The sequence below is a fragment of the Rhincodon typus genome, chromosome 7 (genome assembly GCF_021869965.1).
Source record: "Rhincodon typus isolate 14 chromosome 7, sRhiTyp1.1, whole genome shotgun sequence".
NCBI lineage: Eukaryota > Metazoa > Chordata > Chondrichthyes > Orectolobiformes > Rhincodontidae > Rhincodon > Rhincodon typus.
In genome coordinates, this window is record NC_063338.1 from 20,969,817 (window position 1) to 20,985,487 (window position 15,671).

The 15,671-nt window shown below is 40.6% G+C and overlaps 1 protein-coding gene across 5 annotated transcripts in view; it reads left to right on the forward strand.

Moving 5' to 3' along the window:
* The window catches only part of vps8 (VPS8 subunit of CORVET complex), a 518,442-nt gene that overhangs the window by 133,139 nt on the left and 369,632 nt on the right, over nucleotides 1–15,671 (forward strand). For all 5 annotated transcript variants that reach the window (XM_048598730.1, XM_048598733.1, XM_048598732.1 and 2 more), the window contains 3 exons: nucleotides 7,960–8,031; nucleotides 10,993–11,112; nucleotides 12,479–12,535. In XM_048598730.1, the coding sequence (XP_048454687.1) occupies nucleotides 7,960–8,031; nucleotides 10,993–11,112; nucleotides 12,479–12,535 (249 nt within the window). The remainder of the gene's footprint in view (nucleotides 1–7,959; nucleotides 8,032–10,992; nucleotides 11,113–12,478; nucleotides 12,536–15,671) is intronic.

The window sequence follows — 15,671 nt, forward strand, 5'->3', positions numbered from 1 at the left end:
GCGCACTCTCTCTCTCTCGCGCGCACTCTCTCTCTCTCGCGCGCACTCTCTCTCTCTCGCGCGCACTCTCTCTCTCGCGCGCACTCTCTCTCTCTCTCGCGCACTCTCTCTCTCGCACACTCTCTCGCACTCTCTCTCTCTCACTCATTCCCACACACTCTGTCTCTCTGACACTCTCTCTCTCTCTCTCTTTCTCTCTCTCTCTCCCACTCTCTCTCCCACTCAGTTTCTTTGAATATTTTACAATCCTCCAACCTGATCTCTATACCAGATTAGCTTTTCTATTATGAAGGCTAACATAAGACCATATTCTTTACTTTGTTATTCACATCCTGTTATATATTAAAAACAATCTCTTTGAATTTTCCTTTATCCTTATTTCCTAAGCTTTCTCATCCACTTGTTCGGCCTTCCTAATTTCCCTTTTCAAATCTCCTGTGTCCCCCAGTTTGCCACTTTATGTGTCACTCAGTCACTTTATATGCTCCGCTATTGACCCTGCCATATTGAATCCTCAATATTTCCCACAAGTTTCTCTTTGCTCCTCCAAACCTTTATGTCCCTTGACATCCAGGCCTCTCCGGACTTCGTACTATCCTTTGTCTGTATGCTAAAAGATTTGCTCTACACTCTTGCCATTTTTTCCATTAGTGCCTCCCACTACTCTGAAAATATATTGTCTGCAAGTATATGATCCCTGCCCACTTGGGCCAAATCATATCTTTGCTTTGTTAGCTTAGCCTTTCCCCAGTTTAGACTTTTCATTCCCGGCCCATCCTTATCATTTTCCATATCTGACAGAGTTATGGTGACTGTCTCCAAAATGCTCCTGAACTGAAATGCCATCTACCTGCCTGTGGTCATGCCCACTCCCTTGTTGGTCTTTCTATGCACTCACTAAGAAAGTTCTCCAGTATGTAATTTAAGAACTTTGCTAATTTCCTATCTTGCAAACTAAAACCATCCCAGTTAATATTTGGGTAGTTAAAATCCCTGACTATTACTTCCTTATTATCCTGAAATTTTATGACACATTTGATCTTCAGTCTCTTGCTGACTGTTTGCGGAGTCTATATTACACTTCCCCTTTTGTGTTTTCTTTTTCCATCTACCCACATGGCTCATTCCTCGTCATTGCCTCAACTGATTGCTTGATCAATATTGTGATCCCCAACCCCACCTTCTTCCATTCCCCTCTCTATCTCCTCTGAACACCCTATAACCAGGATGTTGAGTTGCTAATCCTGTCCATCTTTTGGCCAAACCTCAGTCATAGCTCTGATATCATATTCCCACATCGTCACTGTCTGTGTTGTCAGCTTGTCTGGTTTTATTCTTCAATGTCCTGTATTGAAATATATGCCATTTAGCCTGGCTAACCTCACTTCTTGCTGATCTGACCGATGTTTACTCTGTCTCCTGAACTTACGAGCATTTTAATTTCTAATTCCATTTCAGCTTCTCTCCCTTCTGATTTCTTTTTTGTTTATTCACTTGTGAGACGTGGGCGTCACTGACTGGGCCAGAATTTATTGTCTGTCCCTAGTTTCCCTTGAGAAGATGGTGGTTGTTCTGGTTGTTCTCCCTCCCGCTAAAAATGTTCTGGAACTTTTTTCCAATTCATCCTTGACCGTGGCGCCTGCGAGGCAACATACCACCCTGGATTCACATCTGTGGCTGCAGAAGTACCTGTATACTCCCCTCACTAACGAATCCTCTAGCAATATTGCCCTTTCTTATTTCCTCCTCTGCAGCCTTTGAGCCCCTGAAACTCGCACAATGCTACACCTTTTCCAATTAAGAAAACAAAAACTGTGCACAATATAAGGCAATGTTCAGTTGTTCATAACATTTCTCTCATTTTGTTTCATTCTCAAAACAAAATAAAAATTAATTTTTCTCGTATTATGCGTTGTACACAACTGTTTTGTATGCCTCAATTTCGTTGTAATTCATCATTTGTTTCACTATTGAATGTTTTTGTAGAAGTTTTTCCCCTCGCAGTCGCCAATTACTTAATTATATGCACAAACTGAATTATGAAGTTATACATAGCCTTCGTTTGAATAGAAAGCAGAGATTAATTTCTCTTCATGAGTAGTCAGTGCTGTTCTGTTGACTGAATGCCAAAGATCCTGCTAATTGTACCACTGTAGGTATGCCTAAGTATATATTGTTATGTAGGGATGTTAATCTGACAGAATGCTAATTTAGAAAAATGGTGCAGGTGAATTGTAATGTTGCAAGACACAGAAAATGGTTTAAAGTTACCACATGCCCCATTGCTTTATTCAATGTTCAAACTTGAAATTATGCACTGTGATTAAAAGTGTGCAAAAAGTGATTATTTCCCAATAAATACATTTTGAAAAGTCATCAGAGCTATCAATCGACTTGGGAATGTTGTCAAGTGTCCAAACCATATTATCAACTGATTGTTTATGTCTGCATTGACAACCACAGTTGAGAACAAAATATTAAATCAATGACTTGAGGTGCTTAGGGGTGACGTTTAGATTGTGATGAAGTTTTTGTTTTACAAATCTTTCATCTGTGTTAAATATTTTCAATTGATGACTGTTATTCCTGTAAACATACACACCTTGCATTCGGGCATTTATCTGTACTTTATAGTGTTGAAGTTCATGATTGCATGACCCACAAGATGCTTGTTGAGGAGGTGCTGTCTAACTACCTGGTCGCCCTATGTTTTTAACTGAATATTGAGAGAGTCATTTTAACTTTAATGATTTGGGTAAAATTGTCACTATTTTTAAAAAATCACTCATGGGATGTGGGCATCACTAGCTCAGACAACGCTTATTGCCTGCCTCTAATTGCTCACTGGACGATGGTGGTGATCTGTCTCCTTGAACCACTGCAGTCCCCATGCTGTAGGTAGACCCACAATAACGTTATGGTAGGACTTTGAGATTTTGACCCAAGGACAGGTTTTCAGGTTGGCAGCTTGTGACCAGTGGTGTTTCACAGCAATCAGTACTCAGTCTGCAAGTTGGAGGAAGGAAGTGAATGTGCCGTAGCCAAATTTTCAGACAACACAAAGGTGGAAAGGCAGATTGTGCGAGAAATGCAAACAGTTTACAGAGAGATATTGATAGTTTAAGTAAGTGGCCAAAAAGTTGGTAAATAAAGTTTAATGTAGGAAAATGTAAAATTTTTCATTTTGAAAGGCAGAACAAAAGAACAGAATATTATTTAAACGGAGAAAACTACAAAATGCTGCAATACAGATGACCTTGGAAACACTGTGCTCCGGTTTCCTCCCACAGTTCAAAGATTTGCAGGTTAGGTGGGTTGGCAGTGCTAAATTGTCCCATAGTGTCCAGGGAGGTGTAGGCTAGGTGGATTAGCCATGGGAAATGCAAGGTTACAGGGGAAGGGGCATGGGTCTGAGTGGGATGCTCTTTGGAGGGTTGATGTGGACTTGATGGGCCAAATGGCCTGCTTCCACAATGTAGGGATTCTACGATTCTGCCTGTGAATGAAACACAGAAAACTAGTACACTGATGCAGCAGGTAGTCAGGAAGGTTTATGGAATGGTGTCCCTTATTTCAAAGGGGTTGGAGTTTCAGAGCAGAGAAGTCTTACTGCAACTTTACAAGGTGCTGGTGAGGCCATGTCTGGAGTACTGTGAACCGTTTTAGTCCCCTTATTTAAGGAAAGCTATTGTTTTATTGGAGGCAGTTCAGAGAAAGTTCACTAGGATGATCCTTGGTATAGAGGGATTGTCTAATGAGCAACGATTAAACAGATTGGGACTCTACTCACTGAAGTTTAGAAGAATGAGAGATGACCCCATTGAAGCATAGAAGATTCTAAAAAGGCCTGACAGAGGAAATCCTGAAAGAAAGCTCCACCTCATGGGAGAGTCTAGGACCAGAAAGGGTAGTCTCAAGATAAAGAAACACCGATTTAAGACTGAGACGAGGAGGAATTTCTTTTAAGGGTTGAGTCTTTGGAACTCCTGCCACACAGAGCTGTGGAGGTAGAGTCCTTGCGTATTTTGCAACTGAGAAAGATGGATTCTTGATCAGTAGAAGAATCAAAGGTTATGGGAAAGTGCAGGAAAGTGAATCAGCTATTGACTGGCAGAGCAGGTATAGTGGCTGAACGGCCTACTTCTGTTCCTATTTATTGCCGTCTTATGGACGCTAAAGGAATGACAATATATTTCCAAGTCAATGATGGATGACGTGGAGGGATACTTGTGAGTAGTGGTGTTCCACTGCGTCTGCCCTCCTTGACCTTCTATATGGAAGTGACTGTTAGTTTGGAAGATACTATCGAAGGAGTTTATTGAGGTTTTGCATTACACCTCGTAGATGGTCTAGTACAAACTGCTGCCAGTGAGCAAAGATATTCGAGGTGGTGGGCGTTTGTGGGTATGGTGCCCTGGATGGTGTTAAACTTGTCATGTATTGTTGAAGCTACATTCATCCAGGCAAGTGTGAAATGTTAGATCACTCTCCTGACTTGTGCCTTGTAAATGGTGGGCAGGCTTTGAGAAGTCAGGAAATGAGTGCATTGCTGCAGTATACTTATTCTACGACTTACTCTTGTAGGCACTGTATATTCACATAGCTTGTTCCGTTCGGTTTCTGGTAACCTCCAGCATGTTGATATTTGGAGATTCTTTGATGGTATCACCATTGAATGTCATAAGGAGATGTTGAGATGGTCGTGACAGGTCTTAACAAAAGTCCAGTCATGCCTTCCATTGGCTTCTTGATTTTTTTTTTTAACCATGTGCTGATGTACTTCCAGAAATGGCCAGACCATTACTTTCATGAGATGATGCCAGGTATGAATTGTTAAGCAACATTTCTTTTAGACAGACTGGATGGTTTCCGTTAGATCCAATGAGCTTTTTACCTGAATGGCATTAAAAATCAGACCGTGGAGATGAAGTGCAAGCTTGATAGTATTCACCTTGTTAGAAACAATATCTTTTTAACCTGAAACAAAAAACAGAAATTGCTGGAAAATTCTGGCAGCACCTGTGGAGAGAAATCAGAGTTAACGTTTTGGGTCCAGTGACCTTTCTTCAGAACGTGATAATGTTTAGAGTGCACATTCAGGATTTTTTTTATAACAAGTCTTTAATTAGAGAAACAACTCTCCAAACATACATAAGCATGAAACCTTTAAGTTCAACAGTGTCATTTATTGATGTACTGAAATATATTTAACAGTTGTTTTGCTGGCAGGGAAATTAAGGTGTGATTTTCCTTCAGATCCTCTAATTTTGCATCTCGCTCCAGCACAATCAGCTGAACTGGGGCATTCTGGAACTTTAAATTGAAGTGAATTATAACTGAAGCCACTTCAGATTATGTTCTTTGCATTATTTAATGCTGATGTACAATTCAGTACGTTGACTTCAGAACATTCTACAACCAAGGTTTAGCCATTTGAGCTGGTTCATGAGGGCTCTTCAAATTGGACTTATCAGTGCCAATGAAGAATGTCAAGAAAATGTGCAGAGTTTGATTTTTTTTCATTGTAAAATATTTACTTTACTGAAGTCATAACTAATAAGTACCTATAAAAATATTAAAGCAGCTTAGGTCATTTTATTTCAGTAATTTGCAGTGACTCAACAGGTGGAAATCCTCTTTGTAAAAATGATCCATTTTAAGATAAACCCATATTAAGCAGTATGAATAAAACCACGCCTGGTCACCACCTTCTAGTTTTCTTTCCATTATGATTTCAAATAGACAATTCCCTTTTCTGCTGCCTGGTTCATGCTGACATGTGGACATTTTATTTGTGTGATTATGCAACGTAATTTCTCCAATATGCCCAAAGAGGAAACACGAGGTCATTGTTTTAAATTATGGATTACAGAAAGTTTGCTGTGGTGGATTAAATAACGGGCTGTATAAAAATCTTTTAAAGAAACATGATATTTGAGTGATCTTCAGGTAATCTTAGATAGTGATTGCAGATTGGTTTGCCATTACAAGAAATTGCATGTTACTCCAGTACAAATTAGCTCAACTATGTTCATTCACTATTTGGATTTTTTATAATACATATGAGGCTGTGAAGAAAGATGCTGGTGATTCACATTGTTGAAAATAGTGCACACTTGTGGCTCATGGGGCTCTTGGTGTATTGTCACTACCCCAGGATCAAGAGATCCAGGTTCATGTCCCACCTCCTTCAGCAATGTGAAAGGTAGAATAGCATCCCTACAGTGTGGAAGCAGGCCATTTGACCCATTAAGTCCACACTGCTCCTACAAAGAGCATCCCACACACCACCCCCCACCTCCATCCTACCCCTGTAACCCTGCTTTTCCCATCTAGCCTGCACATCCCAGGACACTCTGGTCAATCCACCTAACCTGCGCACGTTTGGTCTTGTGGGATGAAACCCGAGCATCCAGAGGAAATACATGCAGACACGGGAGAATGTGCAGACACTGGAGAATGTGCAAACTCCACACCGACAGTCACCCAAGGGTAGAATCGTCCCTGTTGCTGTGTGACAGCAGTGCTAACCACTGAGGCACCGTGGTGCCCCGTTGTAACATCTTTGATCAAGTTGAGTAGAAAATAGTGCACACTTGTGGGTCCCTATGGGTATTGTGTTACTTTAAGGCCAAACATGTGTGGTATTGTAGGACAGCTTAATTGCTTTCAAATATTATTTGGAAGACAAGGGAAATTGTTTTCGTTTTTTTCTCTCCCCAAATATCTGAGCGACAATAATTTGGTTTCATCAGATTTGGAAATTTGGCATTTGCAATCCTAATGATTTTATAGTATTGCTTGTCAGTTATGGATGATGACGATAGAACATAAGAATTAGAGCAGGAGTAGACGATCCAGCTCTTCAAGCCTGCACCAACATCTGAGAGTTTACGGCTGATCTTCTACTTAACCAGTTTCGTGCAATTTTTTGGATATCCCTTGATGTTTTTAGTATGGAGAAATCTATTCGATTTCAGTCCTGAACATTTTAAAAGTACAGAGTCTCTATAGTCCCCTGGGGCCTGAGAATTCTAACGACAAAGCAGTTCCATCAATCTCAGGTTTAAATGACCTTCCCCTTAATCAGAGACTGTTTCCCAACATGAGCAGGCATTGTTCCTGCAGGTATTCTGTAGATGCCTGTAAGAACTTTTTTTGATTGAATGAGATGACAATTCATTCTTCCAGATGCCAGAAAATACACCCTAGCCCTTGCTCAGAGGACAATCCCTTCATCCCAGAAATTAGTCAGAAGAGCTGCCATTACATTTCCTCCACAACAAATATATCTTTCCATGATTAAGGAGACCAAGTCATACACAGTGTGACAGGTGTGTTCTCACAAAGTCTCTGTATAATTACAACAAAACATTTTTACTCGTATATTCAAATCCCTTTGCAATAAAAACCAGCATACCACTTGCTGACTTAATTCTTTACTGCACCTTTTCAGTGACTTGTGATCAAGGACACACAAGTTCCTTTGAAGTTTAACACTCCCAACCTCTCTCTATTTACAAAATAGTCTGTACTTTTTTCTACCAAAGTGGATAAACTCATATTTCTTCACATTGTATTCCAGCTGACAAATTTTGACCTTATATTTAGCCTCTCCAAATCTCATTGATGCAGCTCTCACTTTCACCAAGTTTTGTGTCATCTACAAACTTGGAAATAACTACATTTCATCCGCACACCCAAATAATTGATATAGATTATGATTAATTGGACACAAGTACTCAGCAGTTGTGGAGATGTGTGCCACTCACTTGGACTATTTTCCTCTGAGCTACAGCAGATTAAGAGAAAATGAAAAAAACTTTCAAGTGGGATTGTCATGATAAAGGAAGCATTACTTTTCCCTGATTCCTCATCTTAAACTTGAATTAGCTGAGTCTTTTATGTGTGACAGATTACTTTACGTCCAATTTCAATGATGTGTTTTGTTTTAAATAGACATTTGAAGACTTCAGAAATGATAAGCAAGCAATAGAACATCAGCAGAGGATTGTGGACATCTTGCTCACAGTAAGAATTTGACTAAAATTACTTCACAGCTTCCTTAATAATTTGGTTCTTTTTTAAAGAACTCTTATGTAAATTATCACTTCATTATTATTGTGTTACCTTTGTCAAGTAAAATGCACATTAACGTTCATTGCTCTTGTAAATAGTAGTTTACAGCAGAAATTGCAGCTCAATTATTTTACCCAAAAAAACAAAAATGAAAGATAACGCTGCGTTGCATCTGATCAGTTCCCTGCTCTCTAACAAATCTTTTAATTTTCATGTTTTCAGCTGTAACTAAAATTTCTAGTCTGTAAAATGAGGATAAACACTTTTTATTTTGGGATAATAGGGTTAAACATAGCTAAATTATTTTTCTAACTTCGCCCTTTTCTTTGAGATTTTATTTGAATATACAAATATTTTCTAAGTACTGGTTGCAATTGTTGACTTTCCATTTAGCATTTGCTGTGAATATGTAATTCTCTGGCTGTAACTTTAGAAGTCTCCAGTGTTGCATTAGGATAATTAATCATAGAGTCATCATAGCATGGAAGGAACCCATTCAGCCCATTGGGTCCATACCAACTCTCTGTAAAGTATTCAGTCAGTTCCATTGCCCTACTTTATACCTATAGTAATGCAATTTGATTTCTCACTAGTGTACATCCAATTTCCTTTTGAAATCAGTCATCCTGTCTGCTTTGCCCGTCCTTGGAGGCACAGTTTGAGGTCAGTACCACTCAGGGCATAAAATGATTTTCCTCTTATCCCCCTGCATATTTTTGTGCGGAATTAAGTTTCTGACCCCCAGACAGTATTCACTCCGATTTTCTTTCCCACTGCATGGGGCTCCGAGACCCATGCACTGCAGTGACATCCGTAACTAGACATTAATGTTGTGATCCGTGTGGAACCTTGGAGTGGCTGCTGGTATGGGAAGCCAGGCAGCTTAGAGAGCATGTTGTTCCTAGATCCTGTACTATCAACTAATGGGAACAGCATTAGTTTCTGCATGTTATCTAAATCTTCTGTAATGCAAGTTTTCGGGATTTTGAGATATCAAACTCTTTCACTTAAGGTATCTAAGTTCCAAGTTCTTATAGCAACAGGGCCTTCAGTTGTGCTTGACCTAACAAAATATCCCTAATAATATTTATGAATGGAGTAGAACTTTTTTAAGCAAGATTTTACGAATATTTAGTACAAACACATCGTGAAAACAGCACGAAAGATTCCTAAAATGGAACAAAGAACTGTGGATCTGAAATAAAAACAGAAATTTCTGGAGAAACTTGGCAGGTCTGGCAGCACTTCTGGGGAGAGAGCAGAGTTAACGTTTTGAGTCTGGTGACTCTTAATTAGAACTTTCTCCCCACAGATGTGATGGTGCAGGTGATGCTTTCCTTCTGTCTCTGACGTACTGTTGCTTGAACAGTCTCTCAGAAGAATTGTACCACAGCAACCATGGTAAAACTGTACAAAAAGACTGACTGACTCTTATTTCTAATTTCAAGAGCTAATTAGGAAATGGCTCAATTTAACTCTTTCTATTTACGGTCAGGCAAACTATCACTGTAAATAGAATCAAGTAGGCTAAACAAATGCACTCCTCTTTATCTCTCAGTTCCCAGGAGTCAACATTTTCCTGTGTGACAAATTACACATCCCAACAGAGAAGTGGTACAAAGTATGTTGCATCCTTTTATCAATAATGCCAGCAACCATAACCCATTCAGTAAAGCAAATAAGAACAAATGTTTCTAGCAGAATATCAGAATATATTTTTGAAATAGACGTTTTTGTTCCAGGGCTTTATCTAATTGATCACGTCAGTGAGCAAAGTAAAATATATGAGACTTGTATAAAGCTAGCGATTGTATTCAGTATAAGTTGCTAAATTCAGACTTCTTACTTGTCTCTTTCAAGTTAACAAACAACCCTTGAATCACACAATGCAATTAAAACAGAAACAATAGCTTGAATCTAGATCTTATGCATGTTTATACACTTTTTCTCTCACGACAGAAATTTAAACTGGACTGTTCAAAAACATAGCTAATGGAAAATTGTAAAATGTTACTTCAAACTGATATAGTGTCCTAAAAATTAGTGGTACTATCAAAGTCTTTCAATAATATTGTACATCTCTCTTAGATCTCCTCCCTTCAATCTCCCTATGCTGAGAGGGAACAAACTCTGCTTCTCCTACCTAACATTGCTCTAAAATTTCTCATCCCTGGTAAATTGCCTCTGCATCCTCTCAAAGATCCTCAGATCCTTCTTAAGTCTAGTAAAGCAGAAGTAGGTAGAGCTTTATATAGGTTTAGTGATGCTTCCGGTTTTTGTCCTCAACATTTATATTTCTGAAGTTCGAGAGCCCCTTTTTCTTACCCACGGTAGTTCCTACCACCTTCAAAGATCTGTTGTATGAACCTCAAGTATCTTTGTCCCTGCCATGTTGTTTAGAATTGTGCCATTCAGTCTATGTTGCCTTTCCCTCTACCTTCTGGCAAAATGTATTACCAGACACTTCAGCCAGAGACATGAGGATTGTTTAATTAAATGCAGTAGAATGTCTGAGTTTTTCTGTTTCAAATGATAATTTGTGATACAATCAGTGAGGGAATGTTGTGTTAAGTCAGCAATATTTACACGTAACTTTTGTATTTAGATTTAAGGTACATGGTCATGAGAATAATTCTGCAAATGTTCATGATACATCGACTATATCTTTTTAGATTGGTTATTCTCAAACATTTTATTTAACAATAATATTTAGAGATTTTGTTTTAGCATTTCTTTCTTAATCCTTCTTTCCCTTTCTCTCCTTTTCCTTACATTCTTCTATCTGGAAAGAAGTAATAACTTACTAATCGTTCAGAGCTTGACTGTTAGAATAAGTGCCAATTCTGCACATGATTTTATTGATTTGCTGCTTTTTTGATCTAAGTGATTTCCATTTTTGATTGTTTTCTGCAGGTTATGGTGGAGAATTCAGATTTCACTCCATCACAGGTTGGGTGCCTTTTCACCTTCCTGGCACGACAGCTGGCAAAACCAGACAACACACTTTTTGTCAACAGGATGCTTTTTGACCAGGTAAGTAGTTCTGAGGATGTGGGAGATTTGGAATAATCCGTGACCTCTCTAACCAGGATATCGAATCCGATTTAAATTCTAATTATCCCCTGTGGGTTCAATTTGCCTGTTTTTTTAGCAAAGTTTTTTTTTGAGTGATATTTGTCCATCATGTCCCATGGCAACTTTTCTCACGCAATCCATGTGCTAAGAAAATAAACCAAGAATTCTTCTATTCATTCACGGGATGAGGACATCACTGGTTAAGCAGCATTTATTGCCCAGAGGGCAGTTAAGCGTTAACTACATTGTTGTGGGTCTGGAGTCACGTGTAGGCCAGACCAGGTAAGGATTGCAGTTTCCTGCCCTGAAGGAAAAAGGGACATTAATGAACCAGATGGGTTTTTCCTGACAATCAACAATGGATTAATGGTCATCATTAGATTCTTAATTCCAGATATTTTATTGAATTCAAATTCCACCATCTGCCGTGGCAGGATTCGAACCTGGGTCCCCAGAACATTACCTGGGTCTCTGGATTCACAGGCCAGCGATAATACCACTAGGCCATCGCCTCCCCTGCTGTAAGAGCCATAAGATGAATCCTGTGTAGAAGTGTGATGGTCCCAGCATGCATACCAGTCTGGCAGAAGCATGCAAGCCATAGGGAATTTCTTAAGGGCTGAAGTGGAGTCATTTTATTGTGTTAAGACTGGTGGTTTGTCCTTATGGATTTGCTTGGTGAAGCGGAAGCACCCTTGGAGCATACAGTGATGTTATAGTGGAGACAGAGATGTTTGACAGCCCGGAGAGGCAAGTGGAGAGCTGCCAGGTCACCGCTCTGACTTTTGTTTCAGGAGTTAATGCTGTCTAGTCTGAAGGGAAAGGAGAGAATTAGGAGTTGCATAGAAGGAAGATAAGATGGGCTAATAATGAGATGCAAATATACAGACTCATTAGTGAGATTCTGAACTCAACATTTGAACTGAAGGGAGAAAGTCAGAAATGTTCTCTCAACGCTGTATTTTTATGTATTTCTCATCATTTACCTCACTGCTGAAAGGGAGCAGAGAATTCTGCCCTGTATTTCTACAAGGTAGTTCAACTTTGCTTTACTCTGGTATCCCTGTGCTGTCAAGTAGAAGGTATCATAGTTTGTGCTGAATATTTAATTTCTGTTGTTCAGCATGAAGCTCTGCTGTCCCATGACTTTGCTTAAGACGATTTGGCAATGGCAAAGATGTGGAAGTGAAGCTACTCCCTCCACTTTCCTCCTTGTTCAAAGTGATGTGTTGTCCATGGAAATGGAAATAAAGATTTTAAAGTAACTTCTTAATTGACAGTCAAATTAACCAACTTCTAAAAAATGTATGTTTTGTGTCTTTAGGTTCTTGAATTCCTGTGTAGTCCTGATGATGAATCTCGACATGCTGAGAGGCAACAGGTGAAATAACATTAATATATTAAATGTGTGAATGTAATGGTTTGGCTGCTGAATTTAATTGCAGGAGAACAACTTGGCAATTCTAAATTCTATTGTGATTTCAAGTGTTTTTTTATTGTACAAGTCAGATACCAGACTGAAATCAGGCTTGATAGATCGTATTTTGTTTTTATTTCTTTTAACAAGGTGTTTTTTTTTGCTGGACCAAAAGCATGCAATATTGCATATTTGGGTCTTGTCAATACGACAGAAGGTTTTTTTATATTCACTCGTGGTGTGCTGTTGACCACCATTTATTGCCCATCCCTTGTTGCCCTTGAGAAGGCGCTGGTGAGCTGCCTTCTTGAACTGCCACAGTCTATGTGCTGTAGGTAAACCCGAAATGCCTCTGGGAAAGGGAATTCCAGGATTTGGACCAAGCAACAGTGAAGGAACAGCGATGCATTTCCATGCTAGGCTGTTGAGTGGCTTAGAGGTGAATTTGCAGGTGGTGGTGTTTCCATGTATTTACTGCCCTTGTCATTCTAAATGGAAATGTTCATGGGGTTGAAGGTGCTGCCTAAGGATCATTGGCGAATTTGCTGCAGTGCATCTTGTGGATAGTACACACTGCTGCTACTGAGCATTGGTGGTGGAGGGAGTGGATGCTTATGGATGTGGTGCCAATCAAGTGGGCTGCTTTGCCCTGGATGGTGTCAAGGTTCTTGAGTGTTGTTGATGCTGCACACATCCAGGCAAGTGGAGAGTATTCTGTCACATTCCTGATTGTGCCTTGCAGATGGTGGACAGGCTTTGGGGAGCCAGGAGTTGAGGTACTCACCGCGATATTTCTAGCCTCTGACCTGCTCTTTTAGCCACTGTGTTTATTGAGTGAGGCCAGTTGAGTTTCTGGTCAATAGTAACCCCCAGGATGTTGATACTAGGGTATTCAGAGATGGTAATGCCTTTGAACGTCAAATGGCTGTGGTTAGATTGTCTCTTACTAGAGATGGCAGTTGCCTGGTATTTGTGTGGCATCCCAGCCTGGATTCGTCCAGATCTTGTTGCAATTAAACATGAACTGCTTCAATATCTGAGGGATCGTGAATTGTACAATCATTGGCGAACATCCCCACTTCTGGCCTTATGATGAAGGGAAGGTCATTGATAAAGCAGCTGAAGATGGTTGGGCCTAGAACACTAACATGAGGAACTCCTGCAGAGATATCCTGGAGCTGAGATGACTGACTGCCAACAACCGCAATTATCTTCCTGTGTGCCAGGTATGACTCCAAGTGGCAGAGCGTTTGCCCCGTGATACCCATTGATTCCAGTTTTACAAGGGCTCCTTGATGCCGCACTCAGTCAAGTGCAGTCTTGTCATGAAAGGCTGTCACTCTCACCTCGCCTCTGGAATTCAGCTCTTTTGTGAATGATCCAAGGATGTCAAGAGCAAACTAGCTGCCACTGAGCAGGTTATTGATGAGCATGTTTTGTTTGACAGCGTTGCTGGTGGCACCTTCCATCACTTTAGTGATGGTCAAGAGTAGACTGATGGGGCAGTAATTGGCTTGATTGCATTTGTCCTGCTTTTGTGTACGGGACAATATCTGGGCAATTTTCCACATTGCTGAGTAGATGCCAGTGTTGTAACTGTACTGGAAGAGCTTGGCTAGGGGAGCGGCAAGTTCTGGAGGACAAGTCTTCAGTGCTATCACCAGAATATTGTAAGCCTTTGCAGTATCCAGCGTGTCCAACCGTTTCTTGATCCCATGCAGAGTGAATTGAATTGGCTGAAGACTGGCATCTAAGATGCTGGACGCCAAAGGAGGAGGCCGAAATAGATGATTCACTTATTACTCTGACTGCGAATGCTTCAGCGTTATCATTTGTACTTGTGTGTTGAGCTCTTCCATCGTTGCGAATGGGAATATTTGTGGAGTTTTCCCTTCCAGTGAGTTATTTAATTGTTCATCACATTTATGACTGGATGTGGTTGGACTGCAGAGCTTAGATCTAATTCGTTGGTTGTGGGATTGCTTAGCTCTGCCTGTCACTTGCTGCTTATGCTGTTTAGCACACACTCGTTCTGTTTGGTGGCTTCACCTCATTTTTAGGTGTGCCTGGTGTGCTGCTCCTAGCATGCCGTCCGGCACTGTCCATTGAACCTGGATTGATCCCCTGGTTTGATGGTAATGGTTGAGTGGGCGATATGAGGTTGCAGATTGTGCTGGATGACAGTTCCCACAGTGTCTCGTGGATGCCCAGTCTTGAGTTGCTAGATCTGTTTGAAGTCTGTCCCACTTAGCACAGTGATAGGGCCACACAACGTGATAGAGGGTATTCTCAATGTGAAGGTGGAACTTTATCTGCACAATGACTGTGGGGTTGTCACTATTGCTGTTACTGTCATGGACAGATGCATATGCAGTCAGCAGATTGGTAAGATGAGGTCAAGTACGTTTTTCTCTTTTGTTGGTTCCCTCACCGTCTGCTGCAGACCCAGTCCAGCAGCTATGTCCTATATGACCTGACCAGCATGATCAGTAGTGCAACATTGAAATCTTCCATTCAGAGTACTTTTTGCACCCTTACCACCCTCCAAGTCTTCTTCAACATGGAGGAGTACTGATTCATGAGCTGAGGGAGGACAGCACGTGTTAATCAGCAGGAGGTTTCCTTGCCCCTGTTTAACTCGATGAAATTAGACTTTAAAGGCTCTGGTGTCAATATTGAGGACTCCCAGACTAACTCCCTCCTGACTGTATGTGACTGTGACGCCACCTCTGCCGATGGGAAAGGACATATCCAGGGATGGTGATAGAGGTGTCTAGGACATTGTCTGTAAGATATAATTCTGTGAATATGATGACATCAGACAGTTGCTTGAGTAATCTGTGGAACAGCTCTACCAATTTTGCCACTAGCTCCCATATGTTATGAGGGAGGACTTTGCCGGGTCGACCGGGCCATTTCTGCTGTTGCCTTTTCCAGTACGTAGATCGATATCAGGTGGTCCATTTGGTTTCCTGTCTTTGTTGAGACCTTATAGCAATGAATGCAACCAAGTGGCTTGCTAGCCCATTTCAGAGAGCAGTTGAGAATTGCCCATATTGCTGGGGATCTGGAGTTGCATGTAGGTTAGACCAGGTGAGGA